At 49.1% G+C, this 26,393-nt stretch overlaps 1 protein-coding gene across 1 annotated transcript in view; it reads right to left on the bottom strand.

Annotated features, from left to right (window-relative positions):
* ACSS1 (acyl-CoA synthetase short chain family member 1) overlaps positions 1 to 26,393 on the bottom strand; it is a 1,180,850-nt gene that overhangs the window by 301,568 nt on the left and 852,889 nt on the right. Inside the window, exon 9 of the mRNA XM_086927145.1 lies at positions 23,812 to 23,924. Coding sequence (XP_086783271.1) covers positions 23,812 to 23,924 — 113 coding nt within the window. The remainder of the gene's footprint in view (positions 1 to 23,811; positions 23,925 to 26,393) is intronic.

Here is a 26,393-nt window from a genome sequence, read left to right as displayed (position 1 = left end):
GGGTCAATAACTGAGGGCACATGCAGAGGACATAGAAGGGTTAAACTTGAGACAGAACCCTAGGCTTCCTGCCCCTTTGAGGGGGCCTAGGTCAAATATTTGACATTGGAAGGCATCTTGAAAGATTATAGCAAGGCCAACTCGATAAGCTTCTGTTCTATCTTGTCTAACAATAGTTTATCCCTGTGGAAGCGTAGTTACAATGCCAGGGTACCCCAGTCATAGGCCATGACTCAGTGATGAACAAAAAGCCCAGCCTAGAGTCCATGAGTAAGTCAAACGTTTCGTGGGTGTGCTTTTTCAATGACTGTGCATTATTGAGCCCACCTACAAACAATCTCCCCCAGACAACTGCAGAATGACGTGATAGCACTGGGGAGACCCCAAACACGGTTCTACATTTGAGGCATGGCAAAGGGTCTTCAATATTTAAAGGGGAAAGTAGAATGTCGCACTGCATACTGGGGACATTCATTGCTTTTCATATATCAGATGGTATGGACCTCCCTGTAACAAAATGGGCAGGGTGGCTGGTGCTGGTTGCAGAGAACAATGGTTAAATGTAAGACAGTGAAACGCCTTAGTTTTTAAAAGAAAACCTTTCCCCCTATAGTAGTTTTTCCTATTTACATTAAGGCAGTCAATTGATTCGCAGTTCGAGCAGGAATTTATAACAAAAAAAGATTTAAGCAGCAAAAATACAGATTGGACAAAAAGATTTAAAACGACCCCTCTTCTAAAACTAATCAATGAATTCAATTTTCCATTAAAACAAAGTTTCCATAAAAACAATGTTCCCCCAAGTACTTTAAAACACTGTTATTCTGTTTTTTTGCCTGCTATTATCTATGTATGGTCAATCACTCCATTAGTCCTATTTCCTCCAGTGTCGGAAAATGTTCACTAAAGAATCATTGAAGAAAAGGGTCAAGATCCTGCCCTTCCTCACTCTCTTGCAGACTCGCCGGAAGAATAGATTGCAAAAATGATGCTACTGAAGATGAGCTGTATCTATAGCTGGCAATAATATTGCATTTAAAAGAATTGAGATGCTATAGTGATAAGGCACAGAGGACAAATCACTTTCAGTGGGATTTTTGGGATACTATTTATGCTGAAAACTAAGGAGATGAGGGCTCAAAACCGCATCACTAATGAGGACCGAAATGTTTCTGAGGTTTTCTTAATATACCAAACATTATATTTTGCGCATATTAAGGCACAAATGAAAGCAATTAGTATTTATGTTTACTACGTATAGCTTGATTGCTTAGCAGCAGTGACATTTCTAATACTACTGTCACCTCTGACTAACAAAATTGACAACATGATTCATCATCTTCCAGTCGATGAGTGGATGGGGAAATTGTAATTCCAATCAAATTTAAAAACTCTTTAGTTCAATACTGGCCCCGGATTTTCATGACCCCGTTACCGGTTTGGGCAGTGTTGGGAACACTGCAGAATGCTGGAATAAGACCAACATTGTGATATTCGCATAATAATGTAAATCAAGCCCAGTCTGTGGGTGATACTGCCTAATTTCATGAATTAACTTTGATGACAAAATGTTTTTAAAAAAAAGATGTAGCAGTCCGTCTTGGAAGGGTCAGTTCTAGAATAGACTCATCATGGCAGTGAGGTTCCTTCAGGATAGGATACAACAACTTTTATCAATATAGATATAACTATGTTCACAGTAGCTGAAGCCATGTGGCAGGGAGCTAGTATGATTTTATTGGACGCTCAGAATCCTTTAGATAGGTCCTCTGGCACTGCATCTGGTACATTGTGGATAAGCTGGGTTGCACAGAAAATGCATTGAGTATTTGAATTTCTCCATTTGTCTAACATTGCACATGTGTTTACTTCCAGGCAGAGTCTAGACCCCTAAGGTGGACAAGTGCCACTAGACCAGGATGATCAATCTTGATTTTGCATTTAGCTGTTAAGATATTGTTATATATACCAAGTATGTTAGCACAACTCAACTAGCGACTGACAAAGAATCAGAACGTTTGTGGTAATCTCTGGCTACTATTTAAAATCTGGAAAAACTTATATCAGAACTTGTAATTCTATCTCTCAGATAGGCCTATGAAGTGTGAACTCTATTGTCTATCTTTGAGTTCACATCACTGCTAAAATGGAATGGATTGTGGAAATCAATTATGAAGCCCTACTTAGACCGAGTCTTAAATGCACTAAACAAGCATTTGCAATGCAATCGGTCTCCCCTTTGGGACCTTAAATGTATTTAGCTATGCAGCACATTAGCCTGGGTGCTGAAATATCTACTGTTCTTTAACAAGGAGGGAAAGTAAGCACCACATTGCTTGACACGCCAGGTATGGGCATAGATGGATAGAAATATTGCCTTTCAGCGGGATATGGTGTAGTCCAAAGCTCTGTTTTTAATGTAAAATCTGGGCCTTCGGTGGCCATATCACTGAAAATACAAGATGTGAAAAAATATTGTCTACGGGTGTTCATGGAAGACAATTTCTATGGACTGGAATCTAGAGAACGCTAATGTGATTCTGGTATTTTACTGACCTCTGCTAGTTTAACAGGCTCCCCGAGAGTAACCCTGATACATATTCAGCAGCATTTCAAAAAATAAAGTAAGTCTTAAAATCACCACTCTCTATAATCTATTTAGCACAGCATTAGTTGACAACCTTGCTCACCAAGAACTGTGCTGGTCAAATAATATTAGTGGCAATATTTGAGATAACTTGTAATGGGACACAGCTTTCTCAGATTGACCATTTCTGTACTGTGCATGGATTATATTTCACACTGTTAAACTGCTCAGATGAGGTATGATGAGGGATTCTTCCGGGAGTAGGTTTGAGTAGCGCAGATGAGGCTTAAATGTTTGCCGACTGTTGTGTACTCGCCGAATTTTGGACATAAAGCAGTGTAACATTGTAAAAAACGAACTGAATATTAGATCAGATGCTTGGCTCATGCACAGTTATTTTTGCCAGAGCAAATGTAGTTCCCCTGCTTTTTTAAAGAATATTGAACTTTATGTATCGACGCATTTTCCAACTGACACAGACTATATAAAATCATTGCTACATTTTATCGGAATAGTTCTAACACATTTTTAGTATTAAATCTGTTTATTGACATAAAATGACATACACAAGCAGTAGTCCGTGCAATATATGACCATGACAGAAATGTGGTGCTAGGCCACCCAAAAAGAGGACCGACAGTAGCGCTAAGCAGGTACAACATCGCTATGGGCCTACTGCCGCAGTTGAAAGGTCTGTCTGAAGAAGCATGTGAATATCCAAACACAAAAACAACAACCAAACCCCCTTCCCCGAACCCCGCCATCTCCCCTACTATCCACCCACCACCCCTGTTCCAGGTCCAGTATCCTCCTGCCTCTGCCTTATCATCTAACTGGATGTTCCCAAGTCTTTTCCCTGCGATAGTCTCAATGGGCGTAGGTATCTGGGACAGGTCACTTCCCTAAACTCCGTGGCCAATAGTGCTAAGAAGGGCTGCCACAAGTCTGGGTATTTGTCCCCTTCCCCCTTTGCAATCAGGGACAGCTTCTCCATTCCCAAAAGTTACCAGAGACGATGTAACATACCCTGAACAGTGGGGATGTGTGTGGTACGCCAATGGGCTAGGATGTTCTGCAGCGCAGAACCCAGGGTTATGGCCATCAATCTACCCCGGCGGGCACGCTGCGGATAAGTAATGGGATTGGGCAGGCCCAGCAACACGTAGGCAGGAAATCTTGGGAGTGCCGTGTCAAAGTGGGAGTCCACCTCGTCTAAAACTAGCTGCCAATATTCCTGCAGATGAGTACAGTCCCATAGAAGGTGAACCAACGTACCCCTCTCGCCACACCCACGCCAACAGGACGCATCTCACGTGCGATAAATCTCATTAAGCCTCTCCGGGGTGTAGTACCAATATGTGGTGATTTTGGTGACGGTGTCAGTCAAGCCCATGTGGTAGGCAGAGTGTCGAGCCCGGTAACAAATGCCCTCCCACTCTTTATTGCTGAGCGTGCGTCCCAGGTCTCTCTCCCACCGTGCCCTCCCTGAGTTATAGATGTGTGTAAATCTGCTTAACAGCATGCGGTATAAATCCGATATGAGCTTTCGATCCGTTTTCCTCGTGATCAACCAGTATTCGTACGCGCTGAATCTGCCCATGAAGCGCCCAATGTCGCACCTGGAGATATCAGAGCCGTTCCTCCTCGGGCATGTCATATTCTCGCAGGAAAGCATCAAAAGGGATGACTCCTTCCGCTGTGTACAAGTGGAATAGGACCCGACATCCGGCCGGGCTCCACCGGGCAAAGGCCGCTGTATCTTGGCCGGGTTCAAAATCCGGGTTATTTAGTATGGGCGTCAGCGGTGATGGGAAGGACGTCAACTTATGCTTAATATTCACGAGGTCCCACACTTCCAGCAGGGTCCTTGTAATATACAATGCGTAGAGATTGGGGGGACGGTGCTGCCTTCGCAGGAAGGGCACCTCTTGAAGCGGGCGGCCCTCCACTGCCTGGTCCTGAAAGAGCCAGTGCTTCTCAGACTCCCACCTGCTCCATTCCACTAGAGTTCGTAGCTGCGCCGCTTGATAATATAACAACAAATCTGGCAGCCCCAGTCCACCACTCTCAGGAGGCAGCATTGCCAATCAAAGTTTCATCCTCGGCCGCCTTCCGTTCCATATGAACTGCGCCAGTTCAGATTGGGTCTGGCGAATCCAGCCCTCCGGCGGTTTCATAGGTATGGCGCAAAATATGTAAAGCACTTGCGGCAGGATCGTCATTTTTATAGCCGCCACTTTGCCCAGGCAAGATAGCGGGAGATGTCTCCATCTACCCAGCTCCAACCGGACCGTCTGTCGGAGCCGAGCATAGTTGAGACGGACCGTGCCCTGTAATGTGGCCGCCAGCTGAATTCCTAGATAAGGAATGGCCTCTAAAGCCCAAGAAAAGGGGAAGAGTCCCTGCAAGTAGTCTCGGTGGGCGCTGCTGACGAGAGGTCTAGCGCCACTGATTTGCTCATGTTAACCTTAAAGCCTGCCACCTCCGCAAAAGCGTCAAGAATGTCGACACAAGCCAACAGGGACTCTCTGGGGGAGGACAGCGACAAGAGGACATCTTCGGCATATAAACTGATGGTATGCTCATATGCTCTGATCTTGATCCCGTGGACTGTGGGGGCGAGTCTCACTGCCTGCGCCAGCGGCTCCATGTAGAGGGCAAAGAGCAGGGGTGACAACGGGCACCCCTGTCTCGTACCCCGTTCAATGGTAAAGCGGGGTGAGGAGCAACCATTGACACGCACCGTCGCCGAGGGCCCCGAGTAACAATTCAGTATCCAAGTGCGGAATCTGTCTCCCATCCCGGCCTTAACCAGGACTTGCTCCAGATATGGCCAGTGGACCCGGTTGAACGCTTTCTCCGCGTCGATAGCGAGCATCATATATTCCCCCGTCGTTCGCGTGGCCTTTTCTATTAAGTGCAGCGCCCTCTTGGTATTGTCCGCAGTTTGCCGCTCCGGGATGAATCCTGCTTGGTCCGGATCAATCAATCCCGGCATAAGTGGGGCAAGCCTTGCCGCCAATATGCTCCTATACAGTTTAAGGTCCACGTTAAGCAGCGATATGGGCCGATAGGCTTCGCATTTTGAGTGGTCTTTCCCCGGTTTGGGGATAACTGAGATGGTCGCGTCTAGTAAATCCCTCGGAATCGAGCCCGGTTCTGAAAAGGAGTTAAAGAGAGTAGTAAGCAGGGGAACCACTTGAGAGTAGAACGTCTTATAGAAGATGGCTGTGCCTTCCCAAGTTTAAGCTTGGAAATGGCCGAAATGACTTCCTCCGGTCTAATGCTGCGTTCTAAGAGCTCAACCAGATCCTGTGTAAGAACCGGAAGCGGGGGAGACGCCAGGAATGCGTCACCCGAAGCAAGGTCCAGTGAGGCCCCGGTATATAGGGAAGTATAGAAGTCGCTAAATGCTGCCGCGATCTCCGCATCTTCCGTTGCTAGACTTCCATCCTGTTTTCTAATTTCCTTTACCATGTGGCATTGCCACATTTCCCTTAGCGCTCGGCCCAGAAAACGTCCACAACGATCCCCCCCGGTATAGTACATATGTCGCACCCTCAAGGGTGAAAATTCCGCCCTGTCCTGATCCAGCGCACTCAACTGCTTCCTGACAATTGTCAGTTGCTTCCAGACCCTGGGGGCTCACGTCCTTTGATGCATGCGTTCTAACTCCTTAACCTTCTGTGTAAGCTCATACCTTTTATCCGCTCTTACCTTATTCTCAGCTGCTGAGACCGGTATAAACTCGCCCCGTAAAACTGCCTTAAGAGCCGCCCAATGTGTAGCCGGCGAAGTGTCAGAGATGCTTTTGTGGTGCAAGTAGTCCTTGATAGTTCCTACTATTTTCTCAACTATGTCCTTGCGGTGTAGCAGTGTGTCCCGTAGTCTCCAGCAGAGCGTGGGTCGCATGACCGGGGGGAAAATGAACGTCGCAGAGATCGGGGCATGGTCGGAAAGGGACGCGGCACCTATGTCAACAGTGGACGTCACGGCCTGAAGGGAGGTGGAAGCTAGAAAGTAATCTAATCCCGCGTAAGTGCGATGTGCGTTCGAGTAGTATGAGTATGCTCTAGCACCCGGATGAAAGCTGCGCCACAGATCCACCATACCCAGCTCCCCCAGCCTAGCCAACCCCCCACTGGAGAGGGTTCCCGCCTGTGTGGTGCACTGGGCTGATCTGTCAATGGTGTTATCTAGCACTAGGTTAAGGTCCCCGCCTACCAGAACATGTCTGTCGGTGGAGGCCGCCACTTCGCTTAGCGCTAGGTGAAATAACTTTTCCTGACCTTCGTTGGGAGCATAGACCGAGCAAATCGTAAATTCAGACCCACCTAAGGAAAACCTGTAGGATAGCAGCCTCCCCCTTATCTACGCTCCCTTCTGTAGTACCCTCCCTCTGAAGCGCTGCAACACCAATATCGCGACCCCCGGCTGTTTTATTTTGGGCCGACGAGAAAGCAGCGTGCCTTCATCCTTGAGCAATCCTTTTGCAGTAAGTGCGTCTCCTGTAGGAGGCATATATCAGCCTTCGCGTGTTTTAAGCATGAGAGGACTGCCTTGCGTTTGACTGGATTTTTGAGCCCCCTAACATTCGCAGTTCAGTGGGTGGCATGACTCCTCCCTACCCTTGACCGCTTGATACTCCTGAAACCTACTATCGTCGCGGTAAGGCTTCCCCTGAGTTGCCCACTTTCTGGCCTGTAGCAGGACCCTTTGTGCCCTCCTGCCATACTCTGGAGACTCTCGCCGTCATCCCTCACTGGATACTCCAGGACCTGGAACCCCTCCTGCCCCTCCCTGCAAACCCCTTCCTCGTCCCTTCCCCCAGTCTCACCCCTCAATTCACACACCCACCCATGCCTGTATATGGAATCCCCCCACCCCTCTTCCCGCAACCAGCCTGTCCCCACCCTCCCCTCTCCCCTACCCCTTGCCCTCCGCTCTCCCTTTCCCCACCCCCACGCCCACTTAACCATGAAATTGAATATGAAAAAATAGAGAACCAGACTATTGTCCATCATCTCTCACGGATGATTGGTCGAAAGGTATTACGGAGTATATCAAGTCCAGTCCTTCCTCCTTCCCCCCCACCGCCGACCCCTCAAAGGGACACAGTAGACCCCAGGCCCACAAGGCTATGAATGAGTGTTCATCCCGGCAGCTGGGAGGTTAAGTCTGATGCTACCGCTTCCACCGCCACCCTCTGACCATCTTTGATCTCCGTCGTCCGGGGTTTCTTGACTCGGCATTGTCCCAGCTGTTGACACCATTGGGAGGATGATCCTCCTGTGACCCCGGGGTGCGCTGCCTGATCTTCCTCCTCCTTCGGCGGGACGATGCCCAGCACCTGACATGCTTCTTTCAGAGAGCGGAGCTGGTAAAGTTTATTGTCCAATTTGAACACAATCCGAAATGGGTGGCCCCAACTATAAGGTTTAGCTTGTTGCTGGAGGTAGCTCGTGACCGGCTTGAAGCATCAGCGCTTTTGCAATGTGAGCGCTGATAGGTCCTGAAAGAGGGTCGGCGAGTGGCCGCGAAAGGAGATGGGATGCATCTGACTCGCCTTTTGTAGGATGTCTTCTTTAGTGCGGTAGTCCTGTATACAGACCAAGATGTCTGCGGGGAAGGCCACCCCGGCTTGCTGGGGCCTGACCCTATGCGCCCTATGCGTCCTGTCGATCGTCAGCGCTGCCTCCGCGGGGCGACCCAGAATATGGTTGAAGAGCTCCCTGGTAAATTTAAAAAAGATCCTGGTCTTCGTCCGACCGCGCCACTCCCCGAATTTGTATGTTATGTCACCGGGAGCGGTTTTCAAGGTCCTCAAGGTGCGATTGTAGATCCACCTGTTGGTCATGTAGTCTTATAATCTCCTGCTGCATCGCCTCCATTTCGACGTCACGACCGTCCTGTTTTGTTTCGAGCTCCGCCACCCGTTCGCCAATGCCATTCATGTCCGTCCGCACAGCTCGGATCTCATCCGAAAATTCTTTTTTGAGGGTGTGGATGTCCTCCCTCAGGGTCGTGAAGAGCGACTCCAGGAAGGCCTTCGTGATGGGTTCCGAGCTTGCTGCCGCTGAGTCGCGCTCCTGTTGCCGATGTATCCTTAGCTGTAGGGGACTACTGGGCTTTGGCGAACATCTTCTTTACAGTCTTATCCTTGCGGACCCTCGTCCCAGACTTCATGGCTGTCCCGTGGCCAAAGGCGCCTCGCTGTGGAAATCTTCTAGGCCGCGTATCGTCTCCGGGGCAATGGACGTCTGATAAGGCCCTCGCACGCGCCGAGACACTCCTGGGCCTCAGGGAGCAATATGTCCGTCGTCTGGTAGATAGGGGCCACTCCGCCTCCTTACTCTGCCTGCGTCCACACCGCCTCCTTTTGCGCCCGACCACGGCACACCCGCCTCTGATCGTCCGTGTGAGAACCGCGCTACAGGTGGACCTGTGGATGTGCTGTGTCGTTTGCCAACCTGTGCTTCGTTTGCCTCCGCTTACGGCCTCCAGAGGTGGCGCCAGCCAAAACCTTTCGCTCGGGCCTCGTGGCGAGACCGCCTCGTCCGGGCACCTCCTGGCTCTTCCCGCTCAGTGCACGGTCAGTGTCTCCTCCGCCTCCCGCTATGGCCCACTCTTCGCGCCACACCTAGGCCCGCTCCAGCAGAGTTGTTCATACGCACTGTTGTTGCTCACTTCCCCACCTCACTGCCGCCACCACAGGCCTCCTTCCGCGCCAGTCACTCCCTATTCGAGGCCAGCCGTCTCACAGAATGCTTGTGTCCTCAGTATTTGTGCAGGCCTTCTGCGTGCGAGCGCCGTGTCCCTCTCCGCACCACTGGGGCCAGTGGCCGACCCCCGCAGTTCTGTCTGAGCGGCTACGTGGCAGGCCCGCCGTAGCAATCAGGCGCGCACCCTGCCTGTTGCCTCGCGCAGAGCGTTTACGCGGGCCGGGCCTGCCGTTTCCGCACCGGCCCTCGCCTGAATGATCCCCAGGCCTCGGGCTCCCGGCCCGGCCGTTACTTCACGGGCCTTCCGTTTCGCCCCAAAGGCAGATCCCGACCTCGGGCCGCACTGCAGGCCTCTCGGCCACTGTCCTATGCCACCGTGCTCGGGAAGGCCTTCCGTGCGCGGTCACTGCTCCCCTCTCCTTACCTCTGGGCCCAGCGGCAGTCCCTCGCCACCCCATCTGGGCGGCTACGTGGCAGGTCCGCAGCAGCAGGCGTGGTCCCAGCCGATGCCTCGCGTGAAATTTATGCGCAGGCCGGACCTGCCGCGCCTGCACCAGACGGGGTGGCCCGAACCTCTAGCCCCCGGCTCGGCCGCTACCGTTCAGGCCCTCCGCTCCGCCCCCAAGGCGGGCCGCGCTGTAGGCCTCGCGGCTGCGGTTGCTGTGCTCGCTCCATCCACCCGCTTTCAACCCCCACTGACCTCTCGGGCCACAGGGGATGCCAGGCTGGCTACTGGGGTCGCTGATAAGGGGCTCCGTGAGGCCGGAGCCCGTGCTCTGGAAGGCGGCGGCGGGAGCTCGGAAGGACGAGTCCGCTCACGCCGCAATCTTGGCCACGCCCCCCTAACACATTTTTGATAAAAATTTAACCAACATGGGTGCACCCACCTTTCAACCACAGTAGGCCTCATTGTTATATTCACTCGGTTTTTCACTTTACTATCGAGAGTACAAAAAGAAGATGGCCAGAGATTGGTATGGAACTGTCGGGGGACCATTGTCTAATCGCGTTAACTGCATCACCAAAGATGCAAAAGAAAAGTGTTCCAGGAACTGTTTGGGCGGTTTGTATGTGTATCTGGGTTATGGCTAATGTGTGATAATACCATACATCTAGCCACATTTTACTGTTAGACCATAATTTATTCCAGGCACGTCCTAATGTAAATGATACATACTCCCGACACTCACACATTGTTGCTCCAGGCTAGAGGAGTCCTGGGATTTGTTCCTTAGGGTACTATGATTCTAGAAATATTTCGCATGGTTGTTCTCAGTTCTAAAATGGTAACTCTTGATTACGTTTTACATTTCCCTACTTTCGTGAGATTATAAATATTTATAAATTGTGGAATGACAGAGACTGTGACTCAAATGTAGGATTCTCTCCGAGTATCACACTTGCATGTTCTCTAACACATAAAATAGGTAATGGAGCATAAGAAGGCAAGGTGAGAGGAAGATGTAACATTTTATTTTCCCCCCAAAATTCTATGAAAAAATATATAGTCTGCTACAAATGTAGATTACATTCTATACACACACAAAAAAATCATGGATGAGGTAACCAGTATGTTTGGGTGAAGTTTTTAATTACATCTGCGAAGTTAGAGAAGCTTCGCTTTGACGAAAATAAATTTCTCGAGTACTCCTGACCTCAGTCTAGGTTGAGTTAAAACCTCTTAGCCACCTGGAGCACCAGATTACCCGGTGCAGGATGTCCCATGCGTAGGACATCTTGCACCCTTAACATGTGGATGGGCCTCTTGCGAATCCCCGACCCCCCCAACCCCCCTTTCTGGAAAGAGGTTTGGGAGGGGTAATCATACTGTCTTGGGGCAGGGATAAATGTCTTATTACTTACCGGTAATCTTCATTACCCCGATTAGGGTCCTCCCCGTCCCAGTCCTAACAATGTGAGGCAGTCCTGCCTACACCCAGCCAATCACAACGCCAGTATTTCAATACTACATAAGCCCCGCGCACCTACCGCCATGCCTGTTATCAACAAGACTCCGACACAAACACAGCGGGAGGGTGGGAGGGAAGAGGACTGGGACGGGGAGGACCCTAATCGGGGTAATGAAGATTACCGGTAAGTAATAAGACATTACCCCCTCATGGGTCCTCCCCGTCCCAGTCCTAACAACGTGAGGAACTCACAAGCAGAGAACCAACAAAGAAAACACGCAGGACACCAGGGATCCATGCAGAGTACAAAACTTTAATCAATAAAAGATCAATGAACAACAGCGTTCAAGACGCCAACAGAAAAACTGTCAGCAGAGGCATGTAAAACATCAAGCCGATAATGTCGCACAAATGTGTGATGAGACTGCCAGGTGGCCGCCCTCCAAATCTCCTGGATTGAGACCCCCGCCGCCTCAGCCCAGGAAGCAGACACAGAACGCGTCGACCGACCCTGTACATGAGACGGAGGAGGCAAATCCAAAGACTTGTAAGATTGACAGACCGCCAAACGGACCCACCGACTGATCGTGGAAGTGGAAACCTTCTTCCCTTTAGCCACACCCCCACAGGAGACAAACAGGGCAGGAGAACTCCGGAACCCCAGGGAACGTTGGACGTAAATCTGGAGAGCCCTGCGAACATCCAAAGAAGGGGGAACAAGGGAATCCCCCTCAGCAGGCAAATCAGGAAGAATCACCTCCTGCTGCAAATGAAAACTCGAAGAAACCTTAGGCAGAAAAGCCGGATCAAGCCGCAAAATGACCCGATCTGGGAGGAACTGCAAATAGGGAAACGAAACCAGCAAGGCACCCAACTCACCCAACCTGCAAGCGGAGGTAATGGCCAACAGGAAAGCCACCTTAGCGGACAGCCACAACAAATCTGCCTCCATCAAAGGCTCAAAAGGGGGCAATTGCAGACCACGCAAAACAGTAGGCAAATCCCAAGAAGGAATGAGAACAGGAGAAACCGGCCGATGAAGCCGAAAGCTCCGAAGAAGCCGACTAACCAAAGGAGCAACACCCTCCAAGGAGGCCCCAGGACCCTGACAAGCACGAACCGCCGCCCACTGAGCAGACATCGTGGATGGGGAAAGGCCTTTCAAAAAACCAGCCCGGAGAAACTCCAACACAGAAGTAGGAACCCCCAGTACAGGATCCACCCCATGAGAAGAACACCAAGAAACAAAAGAACCCCAATGGCGGCCATAGCACTTAAGGGTCGAAGGGCGGCGAGACAACTGGATGTCACGAGCCACCACCGATGAGCAACCCAAAGACTCCAAAGTCAACCGCTCAAGAGCCAAGCCGTCAGCTGCAAACGACGAAGACAAGGCAGAGACAGGAGTGGAAACTGAAGAGGAGATGGACTCAAAGGAAGCCGGACAAACTGACCCTTCGCCAGCTTCAGCAGGAGAGGAAACCAAATGCGGCGAGGCCAGAAAGGAGCAATCAACAGGACCAAAACATTCTCCCTCCGAATCTTCTGCAGCACCCTCGGGAGGAGGGGAATGGGAGGGAATGCATACAGAAGGCCCGAAGGCCAGGGAATCGAAAGAGCATCCACCGCCCAAGCCTGAGGACACAGCACCTCCGAACAAAACCGGGGCAGGAGAGAGTTGTGAGGGGACGCAAAAAGATCGATCCAAGGAGTCCCGAACCGAAGGCAAAGGGACAGGAACAGAGGAAGAGAGAGATGGTACAGAACAGAAGATGGAAGGTCGCGGCTCAAAGCGTCCGCATGAAAATTCAACCGTCCCGGAATGTACACCGCCCTCAAGGCCAACAGATGAAATTCCGCCCAAGCACAAATCATGGAGGCCAACAAGTTCAGAGATGCGCACCTGGTCCCCCCCTGACGGTTCAAGTAACAACGAGCCACCTGGTTGTCTGTACGAACCAACAGATTCGCCCCCAGGAGAGGAACCTGAAAGAACTGCACCGCCTCCCAGACAGCCGCCAACTCCCGCCAGTTCGAGGAACGGGTGCTGTCTCCCTGAGACCACCGACCCTTGGCTTCCAAGGACCCCAAAGTGGCCCCCAACCCCAGAGACTGGCATCCGTCGTCAACAAAAGGGGAGGAGGAAGACAAAACCGCACCCCCTTCTCCAGGTTGGGAGTGCAAAGCCACCAGTCCAAGTCCAGAACCAGAGCAGGAGAGAGAGAGGAATCAGAGTCTCGTAATCCGCCCGGGAGGGGTCCCACCGAGCCAACAGATGAGTCACCAAGGGCTTGAGATGGAGGCGAGCCCAAGGAACCACAGCAGTGGTCGCAGCCATCAACCCCTGGACCCGCAACCAAACACGAGCCGGGGCAGAGGGACGACTCAACAGATCCCGCAGCAGAGTCTGTAAGGAAAGGATCCGAACAGGAGGGAGAAACACCGCCCCCAGAGAGGTGTCGAACAGACCCCCGATGAACTGAAGTCTCTGAACAGGAACCAGATGAGACTTGGCCAAATTCACCTTGAACCCCAGCTCCCGGAACAGGGACAACGTAGCCTCCACCGCCAGAAGAGCCTGAAGGGAAAGAGGAAGCAGAGACCAAACAATCATCAATATAGGGAAACACGGAGAAACCCTGATGTTGCAAAACCCCCACAGCAGGAGCCAATACCTTGGTAAAAGTCCTGGGAGCAGTGGAGAGGCCGAACGGCAGAACCCGAAACTGGAAATGCATCCCCTGGACCACAAACCTCAGGAACCGCTGACTGGCAGGATGGACCGGAACGTGAAAATAGGCGTCCTCCAAGTCCAGGGAAGCCAAAAAATCTCCCTCCTGGATGAGGGGAATGATGGACTGCAATGTGACCATCCGAAAATGATCCAGCCGCACCAACTTGTTCAGGGAACGGAGATTCGATATGGGGCGGAAGGAACCATCGGGCTTCGGAACCAGAAACAGACGGGAATAGAACCCCAGGCCCACTTCCTCCACTGGAACCGGCACCACCGCCCCCTTCTGGAACAACAAGTGGACGCCGGACAACATGGCAGACCGCCGCAATGGGTCTCTTGACAACGGGGTAACCAGAAGACAATCCAGAGGGGGAGGGCCCCGGAAGGGAATCCGGTAACCCCACCTGATGATATCCAAGACCCATTGATCGGAGATCAGAGCCGACCAATGGTCCAGAAACAAATGGAGACGAGCCCCCACAGCGGCATAGTCACTTTTGTCCAGCACCAGAGGGAGGCTGCGGCAGCTGCTGCTGCTGTTGCTGCTGAGGCCGGGATTTATAATGGAACGCGGCCCCCCGACCACGGGCCCGACCACGAAAGGGCTGAGAGGACAACACCCCCTGAAACCCCTGCTTCTGGAAAAAAGACCTTTTCTTAGGAGCAGGCTGAAAAGGCTTCAACAACTTCTTCTCCTCCGCAGAGCGCTGCACCATCGAATTCAAGGCATCCCCAAAGAGACGAGGACCCTCAAAAGGCAGTTTATGGACCAAAGACTTCTGAGCAGCATCAAGACACCACAGCTTTGTCCACAGAGACCTCCTCCCAGCCACCGCCACCCCAGCAGCCAAGGAGAAGGCCCACAAGGAATCAAAAGTGACATCTGACAGGAATTGCGCCAAAACCTCCATTTGAGCCAACACAGGAGTAGGGTCCCCATGATCCCGAAGACAGTCAAACAGCCTCTCGAAATCCTTGAGCAGGACCTGTGACGCATAGGCCGCATAAGTGCTAGCACGCACCCCAAAGTGAGAAGCGGCGTAAGAACGCTTGAGAGCAGATTCTACCTTACGCTCCACCGGATCAGACAGGGAAGCCTCCTCCGAAGACAAAGATGAAGAGGAGGAAGCCATAGAAGACAAAAGAGAATTAACCTTCGGAATCGCAGGAAACTGGGAATCAAAGTCCGCCAGGCGATATCGCTTCCCCAGGAATCGAGGAATACCCTGCTTATCCACCTCCAGCCACTCTTTCGTGAGGATATCTTTCAGGACATCATGGAAGGGGAGGTCATCCACCACAGAGGAACTATACTGTGCGTAAAACCCCTCTTCAGACAGGGATTTAGGGTCAAACCCAAGCACCTCACGAATATGCACCAGCATGTCCGAAAAAACCTTGCCCTGGATGTACTTTCCCTTAGGGGAATTGTCCAGTTCTTCCTCATCATCCTTAGCCCGCTTAGCCGCAGGCTCCAGCAGCGCAGACTGGACCGCAGAGTCAATCAAGTCTCGCAAATCAGCCCTAGAAATCTGCAAGACGTCGTCCTCCTGCAGATCCTTGATATAATGCTGCTTAGAAACAGCCTTAGCCGGCACAGGAGAAGAAGCCCCCTCACTCATGGTGAAAAAACCCAGAAGTAACCAAACAGGAAATCACCACAACAAAGGAAGCGCCCAGCAACCTCCAATAAATACTGCCCCCAATCAACCAATCACGCAAAGGTGTGTTGAAGAATGAAATAAAAAGAGGGCAGCCCTGACGTCTCCACCCACAGCCACAGGTCAAAAAGAGAATGGCCGCGGGGGCCAGGCGCTGCGATAGTGCAGCAGCGCTGGAACGACCCGAGGACAGGACACCAACAAAACTCCCCGCCCCAGCTCAGCACATGAGCAGGGAGGGCACCTGACCCCAGAACAGGAGCCCGGCCGACCGGAAAACCGGAGCGACCGAGCCGTGCAAAACAACATGAAAACAACAGTTTAAATGAAAACACAGAAGAAAAACTCACGGAACCGCCACCAAAGGAAACTTGATCCAGGGACCGGAACCGGGAGCACCAGCGTTCCGACAGCCGTCGGAGCAGAAAAAAAAACAGGCATGGCGGTAGGTGGGCGGGGCTTATGTAGTATTGAAATACTGGCGTTGTGATTGGCTGGGTGGAGGCAGGACTGCCTCACGGGGAGGACCCATGAGGGGGTAATGGCCAGTGGAGGCTGTTTGACCAGTGGCAGCCAAAGGGGGCAATGGAAGTCAGTGAGCCACACACGCAGGAATGAATGCAGAAAATTACTGCAATACTTTGCCTGCTGTGGGTGCCTGTAACAGGGACATGAAGACCATTGAGCGGTAGCAAGCCTCCTGTGTTAATGCATGGTCCTTTGCTGCAGCAAATAGAATTTCCCCACCTGCAAATGGTTCCTGAATGGTCTCTCTTTTTTTAAAACTTCTGGAGTGGAGTTCGTGTTTTTTTTTATTCCCCAAGCTATTTTATTCGTATATATAATAGAAAGCAAACAATACATAATTAAGAAAGCAAAGGGGGTAGCAACAGTGAAATTAAGAATCAAAAGCATTATCAAGATATGCACAACAATGTGACATTGTACCTGTCAACGAATGCGATTGTAGATTACCATCAGTTGTAGATAATGAAGAGTCAGTGATGGTAGTTTAAAGTAAATTATGAGTTCGAATAAAATGATCTAACATATCCCAAATACGTAGGGAGGTTACTGGGCAACCTTTAGTATTAGATAGGGTTATGTGTGTGCTTCTCAGATAGGTAACTCGAGCCCACCAGGTATTATATGTGACGCTATTGCTAGATTTCCAGTCGATAAGTATAACTTTGATGGCGATGGTGAGTAACAGGTCAAGGAGGGAGAGATCTGCCTCAAAGTTCTATTGGGGGATCTGCCATGTGTGACCCTAGTATATTGAGTGGGAAGGACAGATGAATATTCATTTTGAATATTTTGTGTAATTGTAGGGCGCTATCTTGCCAGTATGAGTGTAGTTGAGGGAAGGAGAAGAAAATGTGTTCGTCGCCGGGGGTCACATGCCCAGTATGTCCTGGCATCCTTAGTTTTAGGTGGGATAATTTCGAGGAGGTCAAGTAAAGGAAGTGTGCAGCAAAAAATGTGGTCTGGGTTAGAGTGACGGGATCAGTTTGCGTTGCAGTAGGTGTCATCCTATGTTAACCCATGTTACAATTTTTACATGTGTCATGTGATCCAAACGGCCCTCCAAATAGCATTAAGCCCCGAAGTGGAAACAGATAATTCTTCTGATGGGGAACACGTACCTGACCAAGAATCAATATCCAGACCATAATCCTAATAGGAGCAATGTGTACGAATGAATATAATGAGATGTATAAGCAGTGAAAAAAACAGTTCTGCAGTGCTATATTGGTACGTAATATCTAACGCCAAGATAATCCTTTTTCTATTGTTCCATAAGTATGAGAGTGCCGAAGTGTACTTTATGACCAATGTGGTTTGAATAAGCTTACAAACCTGTACTCCTTAGAAGAAAAGTAGTAGGCACATTTCTGTGCTATCGGTGAGTGGCCCTGGATTTTTGAGGTGGTGAGAATTCTGTAGGAGTGTAAGGCAGCATGGCCATTTGATAGTATGTATTGGAGTTTCAGTAGTAAGGGATAATTATGGATAGGACCCAGCTTGGAGATTTTCGCTTTAATATGGAGAAAATCGTAAAAGTTCATATTGCGGAGTCCGTGTTTATGTTGTTGGAAGGTGAAGGAGAGTGCTTCGGTATTATCATAGATGTCAGATATCGTTGTAATCCCTTTAGATGCCTATGTCAGGCCAATGGATGGGGTATTAGGGATATGTAGTTTATTCATATACCACAGTCAGATTGGAGGTACAAATTTTAATCTCGAAAGTTGTGTCATTTGAGTATGGCAGGTATTGTGTCTCGGAATATTGTACAGAATTGTGGTTAAGCGAATCGCAATCACAAAACAGGTAGTGGAGGGTCTAAGGGAATTTTTAAGACCTGCCCAAGCTATCATCCTTTAATAAACATACTGTTCAACACACGAAGCCTGGGGGTCTAGTAAGAGAGTCAACCAAATACTCTCATCTCCTAAGACTCTGAGCCCTGCAGGTGCTCATTGGAAAACCTAAAGAGTCCTATATCAAATATACTACCCAAAGCATTTTCTTCCCAGCAAAAGTGGCTGAGACCCAAGGCCCAGAGATGGATTCCCATCAATGTCTTGTAAGTGATCTTATAATCTTATCATTTGGTCATCCAAAAGGTTGGGATGGGGTATCTCTGGATAATTGATATACCTTACAAACCACCTTCTAGGACAGGGAACAAAGCCCGCAGTCGCTCGGTAGACCATGCGTGGGATCACTCAATGGGAGTCAGTGCAGTGAAACAAAAGTGAGACAGTGTGTGATTAAAATTAGAATAGAAAGCGTACAGTGAAAAACTTTAATAGCTGTAGGCTTCTTTCTTATTTAAAACAGGAACAGTGCAAAAAATGCAGTTTAAACAAATAACTGCATGTGGGCCGACATGTTTCTGCCAAAAGGGGAGAACACCTCCTACGGCTTCATCAGGGCCTCTGATCTTAAAAGATATTCTTGTCACTGCTTGTGCGTGCTACAAATTAAATCAACCATCAATAAAGGGATTAAATTAAACCATAAAGGATATATGTTTCTCTATTCCTCCATGTCAGATGGTGTTATTCTCACCTACAATACAAAATATAGCAGGAAGCTATGAACATATTGGGCAGTATTAATTTTCAAAGTAAAATAAAAATTTAAAAATGTACCATTTTGTCAGGGACAACAGAGGTTCCTTACTCACCCTTCGTAACCTAATGGGTACTCTTACTTGATTGTTATGGAGACTGGGGTGTTTTAGTTAGTTGACAAGTGGGTGAGCCTATTAGCGAGTTGAATAGAAGAAGTGGCTCTGAAGTTAAGAGGTAATGAGGACTCTGGTGTTGTGAATAAGGGCAAATTTGCACTTTTCTACTCATAGTGAGAAACCCCTGTTTTCACTTACCTTCATAGAGCGTGGCCTCCCTTATCCTGAGCTTGGTCCAGGCGAGGTGAGGTACTATCCCCTGTCACGAAGGGTGAGTAAGGAACCTCTGTTGTCCCTGACAAAATTGTACATTTTTACATTTTTATTTTACTTTGAAAATTAATTCCGCGTATACAGCTGTTTTATATGGTGTTTGCCAAAGTGTGTGCCCGGATTTTTTGATCACCTGGTTTTGCAGTTTTTACTGTGGGTGATTCTTACTACTTGTGTCTTACCCACGGTAATCACTTGGTAAATAGACTGGGCATGTTTACGGCCAGTGTCCGCTTTTGAGAGAAGGCTGCTGTGATGCGGAAAGGGGCCCTTGGGTGGTTACATGTGAACACATGACAGATGTGCAGACATGTGAGGGCTGCACGTTTGAGACTACTATCATGAGCAGCCCGGTAACTGGGCTCTGGTTTCCTGCTGCAGAGGGGACTCTGTAGTATTAGATATTGATCTTGGGTAGGCCTTATAATATTAGTGTGCAGTCGTTGGTAAAGTAAGTATGGTTTCCTGTTTTGTCTGCAGTGACACTTTAATATATACATAAGGGGAAATCTTCTGTACCCCAGCAGGGGGAAAGAGACATCAGAGACACATTAAAACCTTGGAGGTGAGGAGGTCCACTGAAACTGCTCCTGGTGGGTAGAGCTCAACACCAGAAGAACAATGAGCCCAAGATCGACCAAATCATCCCAACCAAGCCTGAGTTATGCCCTTTTGGAAGCTCTGTGACATTTGAGCCCCTAAACACAGAGATCATGGAGCTCTGCAGCCGGTTCAGAAAAATACCCCTAGATTGGGCCAGGGCTTAGGGTCGGCTTATGATTTCCTTATATATTTCCATGGAGGAGGCATGCATAGAGCCTCCTTCCCCCAGTTCTCTATTAAGCCTGTGGATCCCATTCCCCAGACCATGCTTCAAGGATGGGGCCTGGGACCCCATCACCCAGCCACTAACCAGAAAAAGACATGTCATGCCCCCCTCCACGAAAAAAGGGCCCTGGGATCCCAACTAATGACCCTGACGAGTGGTGGTGGGCTCCCTCCTGGCCCCGTGCTCGTGTCTGGGGGTGGCCACCTTAAACCATGCACCCTCCCTGCACAGAGAAGGCTGGGAGATTAGGAAGGCCAGCTTCCTGCACTGGTAAGGACAGAGCTAGTTGGATGGGGACATACCATCCATGCATGAATGGGTGCCCACACGGCCCCAACAAAGTAGAGGACGGTGGTGCCTGGTTAAAAATGGGCACCCCTTGAAGAAAAAAAAACAAGGAGGTAGGGTGTGTGTTATGAGGCTGAGAGCCAGTAGACAAAGCAGCCAGAGACTCTACTATAAAATTCACTGCTTCTCAAAGGAGAGCCTGATAATGCCCTGCAGGGCTTCTTCACTTTGTCTAATTTTCTTTCCTGTGGTGGTCCTAAAGTGGGCAGGTGCACCATTAACAAATTTGTGGAGGCTGCAGGAGGCACATCAACCCCTCCCCTAGTAACTTTTCAAAAGCAACCCTATGTTTACAGTGTTAAGGCATTTATGAATCTCCAGGATTTTCTTCATTATTTCAATCACTCTCAAATGATGGAGCTTTTGCTCTTCAGATGGGAGTACAGTGCCTTGACTTGTTTTATGAAAAGCACCATCAACCAGGTGTTTTGGTGCATATTAATACATTGGCAGACCGTTGTCATAGGCAAAGGCATCTTGTATGCTGCCTTTGTAGACCTTAAGTCAGCATTCCATCTTTTTCCCGCAGTAAGCTTTGGGTAGTGCTGCAGGAGTTGGGGATGCCACCAGAATTGCTTACCCTTATTGCTCGCCTTCATTAGGGTAACTTTGCCCAAATACGGTGGGGCACACAAGGTAATGTCATCAACCCCTTTCCTATAGAGAAAGGAGTACGCTAAGGCTGCATAATTGCCACTTTATTTTTTTCCCTTTTTAATTATGGGATCGGAAAGTTTTTAATGTTGGCCCCCACAGACGCCCCAGCCCTAGCAAGTGTAAAAATCCCTATTTTCATTTTCGCTGACAAAATGCTAATTATCTCAAAAACCTCTATCCGTCTTCAGCGTGCTTTGTTACTTTTCAAGGAGTTTTATCCTCATCGAGGCCTGGAAATCAACGTATCTAAAACAAAATTGATGACCTTTAACCAGCACAGAATATTCAGAGGAGGCATACTTATGAAAACCCGTCCCCTGGACAAGTTAACGCCTTTACCTATTTGGGTGTTATCTTGCAAAAAGACATGAGGTGGAACCACCAGCTAGACATCGCCACAATGAAACACAGGCAACTATCAGGGGCCTTACAAACTGAGTTTAATACCTCACTCACCAAGCCAGTTAGCCCGGTATTGCAGATATATAGCATGAAAGTCGTAAGCTCCTCTCTATATGGGGCGGAGCTTTGAGGTTATGAGAATCGTTCCCAACAAACTATTGTAGAAAATAGGTTCTTACGAAAGATCATTAGCCTCCCACAGAGGATCCCAGTGCGTCCATTGCTATACGATCTAGGCATAAAAGCACTTGCCGATATAGCCAGGCTACGTTCCATCTTATACTGGCGAAGACTTTGGTGCACGCCAGAATTAGCATCATATGTCGCAAGTTTCAAAGATTTAATTATGGCAAACTCCTTCCATAAAATTAGATGGATGCATGAGCTTAGAGCCTCACTAGTCAGCATTGGTATGCCTACTCTGTGGGGGAAAAAAAAAGAAAAAAAAATTGTATACATCAATCCTAGGCAATAATGACAACTTGCCACCTTTGATAATAATTGTGTGTTACATAATTGAATTTTTTTGTATTTTCTTCATTTTATTACGTATGATTCTCTTTTTAGTATGTATTCACTAGTATGTATTATGCCGTACATGATTTATGATTTTAATATGAATGTTTATTAAAAAGAACAAAATAAGTTTATAATAGAGTGTGTATCTTTATGTCCCTTTTTTTACAACCCTGTTCCCTTTGCTGTTGTCATGATTGCCTAGGATTGATATATACAATTTGTTTTCCCTGTCCTAGGAATCTCTTTATTCTCAATCAGGGGGTCCTTGTTGTTCACATATCACTCTGTGGGAAAACCCTGCGAGTGCACTAGTCCCCTCAAAGGAGATTTTAAAGGAAAAATATTGTGAATTTGTGTTTCAAAATACACTTAGAAATAGCGACACATCCTCACTGACGGGAAGGTTCTTAGAAGTTAAACCTCGGCCAAGTTTGGTGCTTTACTGGGATCGAATACTCAAACCACATGATTGGAAGTTGTACTTCCAATTTATTATCTATAACTTCATATACAGCAAAATGGGCAGCAACAGGCAACAGTACGTGTCCTTCTTGTCAGGCCCAAACAGAGTCGTTGGCCCACCTATTGTTCGTCTGTCCAGCATATACTGGTCCCCGGCGAGCGTGGTTCAAGTCAATGTGCAGGTTACTGGGTACCAGAAAGTAGTGTTGAGTTAAGAATATTGCGCACAGATACAACACCCTGCATAGCCATCGCAATAGCAAAGTTTCTCAGATAGGCATGGGTGATTAGATCACACACATTGCCTGCAAACAGATGAATCTCTATTGCTATATTCTGCACTTGTGTAAATAAAGTTGGCCATTTTCTCAATATGCACTGCATCTACGAATATTATATTTTTATATGTCTACAGTACCCGAAGGTCAATATGGGTATTAATGGATTACCTAGACTCACGAATTGTAATAGTTTTAATCTGTGTTATGCATTTTAGTTGTTTTAACTGTATTGAATGTGTTTTACTATTTCTTGTGACAGACTACATACACTTTTTATACTGTTTTAATTCTGTCTTAGCTTTTATGTCATATGTATAGAAATATTTTTATTTTGCGTATTGTGCTTTTATGACATATTTGTTGAAAAAAACTCTTTGGATTGGATTGGAAATGTTTTATTTACATAAATAATAGTCTTAGCACATTGTCTTTGATGAACAAAACACCAGTTTGAAAGAATTGTTTTGAGTTTTTTATTGTCTTGAGTTTTTAATGTGTTCTATTTTGACTATAAACACATTGACAGGATCTTTTTGAGTTTTTTTAGTGTATTCTATTGGACTAAAAGCACTGTGTGTATGACAATGAATGCAAGTGAACTATAGATGCATTAGAGAATAATGGACTGTAAAGACACAGTTTCTTAAAAAGGTTTTTATTGTTTGCTTGTTGAGTTTTTTTACTGTGTTCTATTGGACTGAAAACACTTTGCGTGTATGACAATGAATTCAAGTGACCTATAGATGCATTTAGAGAATAATGGAGTGTAATGACACAGTTTCTTAAAAGATTTTTACTATTTGCTTATTTTTAATCTTTGTATAATATGATACATGAAAGATACACTTCATGAGTTTTATCATCATTGCTTTCAAATTAAATAAATACGAATTATATTAGGTGATTACTAGCCCACAGCACCCCCATTGAGTAGGCCTTGGACTCCTCTACTTTGCTACCTCGCAAGAGTCAAGCACTACAATGGGGTGCTTGGTTCTCAGAAAGGGGAAATTGTGGACCTATTACTTGTACAGACCTCCCATCCTGCACAACTAATAACCTAATGTCCTACAGTTTTCCTATAGGCATGTGTTGTTGTTGGATTCTGGTACATACGCTGCTGTGCCACTGGATGGTTAAAATCTTTAAAATCTCTTTACGTGACTGTCCATTGAACATTCACTCATTCAATGCAACACTTCTGTGCACTGCTGCTGGACTTACGTTTTCTGACATCAGTGCTGGCTGGATTCCAAAGAATGGCCTCATGGCGATAGCTGGAACAATCTCAGCTCCTGGCTCTGAAGGTCTGGGGGCGATGCAGATGCCGCCTGTTTCTGTAGAAAAGGAAAACAATGAGAAGAAAAGATTTAAATAGCAAACTTTACATATTAACTACAGACTGCAGGAAAGATGGGCTTTATGGTGCAAACCCAGAACCTGGTAAGGAAAATGGAGTCCGTATACTTCCTACAACAATCAAATTAGATTCAATAATATTTTTCACGTGACGTCATAAGCACCAAAAAAGATATACGGACACTGTACAAACAAGAAATCCTCCCAAAACCATAAGAACAGTTTAAAACAACTCTTGAAAATATCATTAGGGGTTGCCAATAGCAGTATGCAGGGGACGTATAGAACAAGCATTTGCAATGCAATAGGTCTCGCATTTACGAGTTTGAGCTATTGACATTACAAATGGCGATGCCTTTTAGTTTTCTTTTCGTTTTTGAAACATAAATAAAAGGCATTGTCATTTACAATGCCAATTGCTTAAACTCGCATAAATGCGAGATCTATTGCATTGCAAATGCTTGTTTAGGACTTGTGCCTTGACACACACATAAAAAACACAGTAACAGACAAACACCTGACACCACTGAAACGAACATTCAAGCGTGCACAGGAACGGAAACAACAGTAAGCACACGTACACACATAAATGACACAGAAATACATCTACATTCCTTCAGAGGAATCACTCGGCCCTGGCTCCTTCGAGGCCCCATTTGCCACTGTACTCCGAGCTTTATTTTCAAAATTATCGGCTGCTGATTCTACCCACAACTTTTAGAAAGGATTAAAAAATGACCCAGAATAAAGAATACCGAAACACCAATTAACAGAGTGCAGGGCAACCGGATTTCTGTGTCACATCAAGTAATGTTGAATCCTCGCTGAACACTTGTGGAAGCGCCTGGTGGGCCCTAATGGGGCTTTGCGGGGGTGGCCGACCGGAGGGAGGTTCGCCCCTGGGGAATTTTGGGGCCCCGGGAGGAAGGGGGAGACGGAGAGGACAGGGGACAGGAAGCCAGATTTGGGCTGGTTGGGCTCCTTGGGGATTTTTGGGCTAGCTTGGGCTTCTTTTGTGCTGGGGGGTATAAGAGCGGCCATTTTGGGTCACTGCACACCATTTTGGGGACAGTGACCCAGCAGCCGAGTCTAGGCAGGAAAACTGTTGTAGTGTGTTTTTGTTGCAGTGTAGGGTTAACAGGGGTTTGTTGGCGGCGGAGTTTGTGCGCATGGTGGTGATATCGAGGCGTGAGGTTTGGAGGCGGGCGTCCAACGGTGTTGTGGTTTGCGAGTCGGCGGGAGCGGCGTTACCTGGCATGGCGGAGACAGCGATGTTGGATCCTTGAGTGCGGGAGGCGCTGCGCCTCTTAGGGGAAGCTGGCAGGATGGACCTGCTGAGAGGAGATGTCCGGGTAAGGCCTCCGTGGCGCGCTGTGGATGGCGCTGCGGCAGCGGTTGCGGTTTGTGAGCCGCAGAGGTCGCGGGCGCGGAGGGAGGAGGGAGGAGGGGGCGGGGCGGGGAGGCAGAGTGACGCGCGGCGGCGGTCGGCAGGTGGCTGGGGTGCCGAAAAGAGGAAAAGGGCCGGGGAGGAAGAGAGGAGGAGCGCGGAAGGCGCCGTTGACGTTTGTGGAGGGGGCGATGGCGAGGGGGAGCTGACTATGAGGTAGAGGCGGGCGGGGCACGGGAGGGAGGCACGGGGGGAGCAAAAGGGGCTGTCAGCGGGGAGAAGGGTGGGGGGGTGCCAGGGGGAAGAGGAGGAGTGCCCGGTTGGAGGTTTTGGCAGGGGGGAGGGGGGCAGGAGCCCGGGTTGCAGGAAGGAGGCGTGCTTGGGGGGGGGAAGGGGTAAAGGGGGGTTGCCAGGCTTACAAGGTGTGGGGAGTGGGGGGGTGAGGGGCCGGCCCAGGGTGCAGACGGGGGGGTGGGGCTGGGGGGCCAGCGGGAGGGGGGGGTGGCTCCCCGTTGCTGATAAAGGAATCAGAGGTGGAGGCGGGGCAGGGGAGGGGGGGAGAGAGTGACCTGGACTGGGGGGTCATCGCCGGGAGGGGGGCGCGGTGGGGCCCAGCAGGCCGGCATCGCCACAGGGGGTGAGGGTGGACGGGGGTGGGGGGGTGAGGCGGGGTGGACGGGGGGCGAGGCAGGGGCTAGGCGTTGCCACGGGGGACAGGGGTGGGAGGGGCGTTGGGGAGGAGGGGAGGGGGGGTTCAGGGAGTGGGGCCATGAGGACAGGGGGGTGGCGGGGGTAGCGGGGGCAAGTCGCAGGTATGTGGGGCGTGTGGGGGGTTGGGGGTGGGTGCGGGGGGGATGGGGGGCGCGGGGCGGTGGGAAGGGGGGTGGGGGGGACAACCGGCACAAAGGGGAGGGCATTCAGCAGCCTCGGGGAGAGGCGCGCCAGGAGGTTGGGGGGGGCGAAGGAGGTGAGTTTCTCTCGGCATGCTGGACGTCCCCGCTTTTTTCTTGGCAGGAGCAGTTGGCAGGGGGCTCGGGTTAGCAGCATGCGGCTCCAACCC

Source organism: Lissotriton vulgaris, chromosome 6 (genome assembly GCF_964263255.1).
Source record: "Lissotriton vulgaris chromosome 6, aLisVul1.2, whole genome shotgun sequence".
NCBI classification, from domain to species: domain Eukaryota; kingdom Metazoa; phylum Chordata; class Amphibia; order Caudata; family Salamandridae; genus Lissotriton; species Lissotriton vulgaris.
The sequence above is the reverse complement of the archived record's forward strand: the minus strand, read 5'-3'. Positions and strand labels throughout refer to the sequence as shown.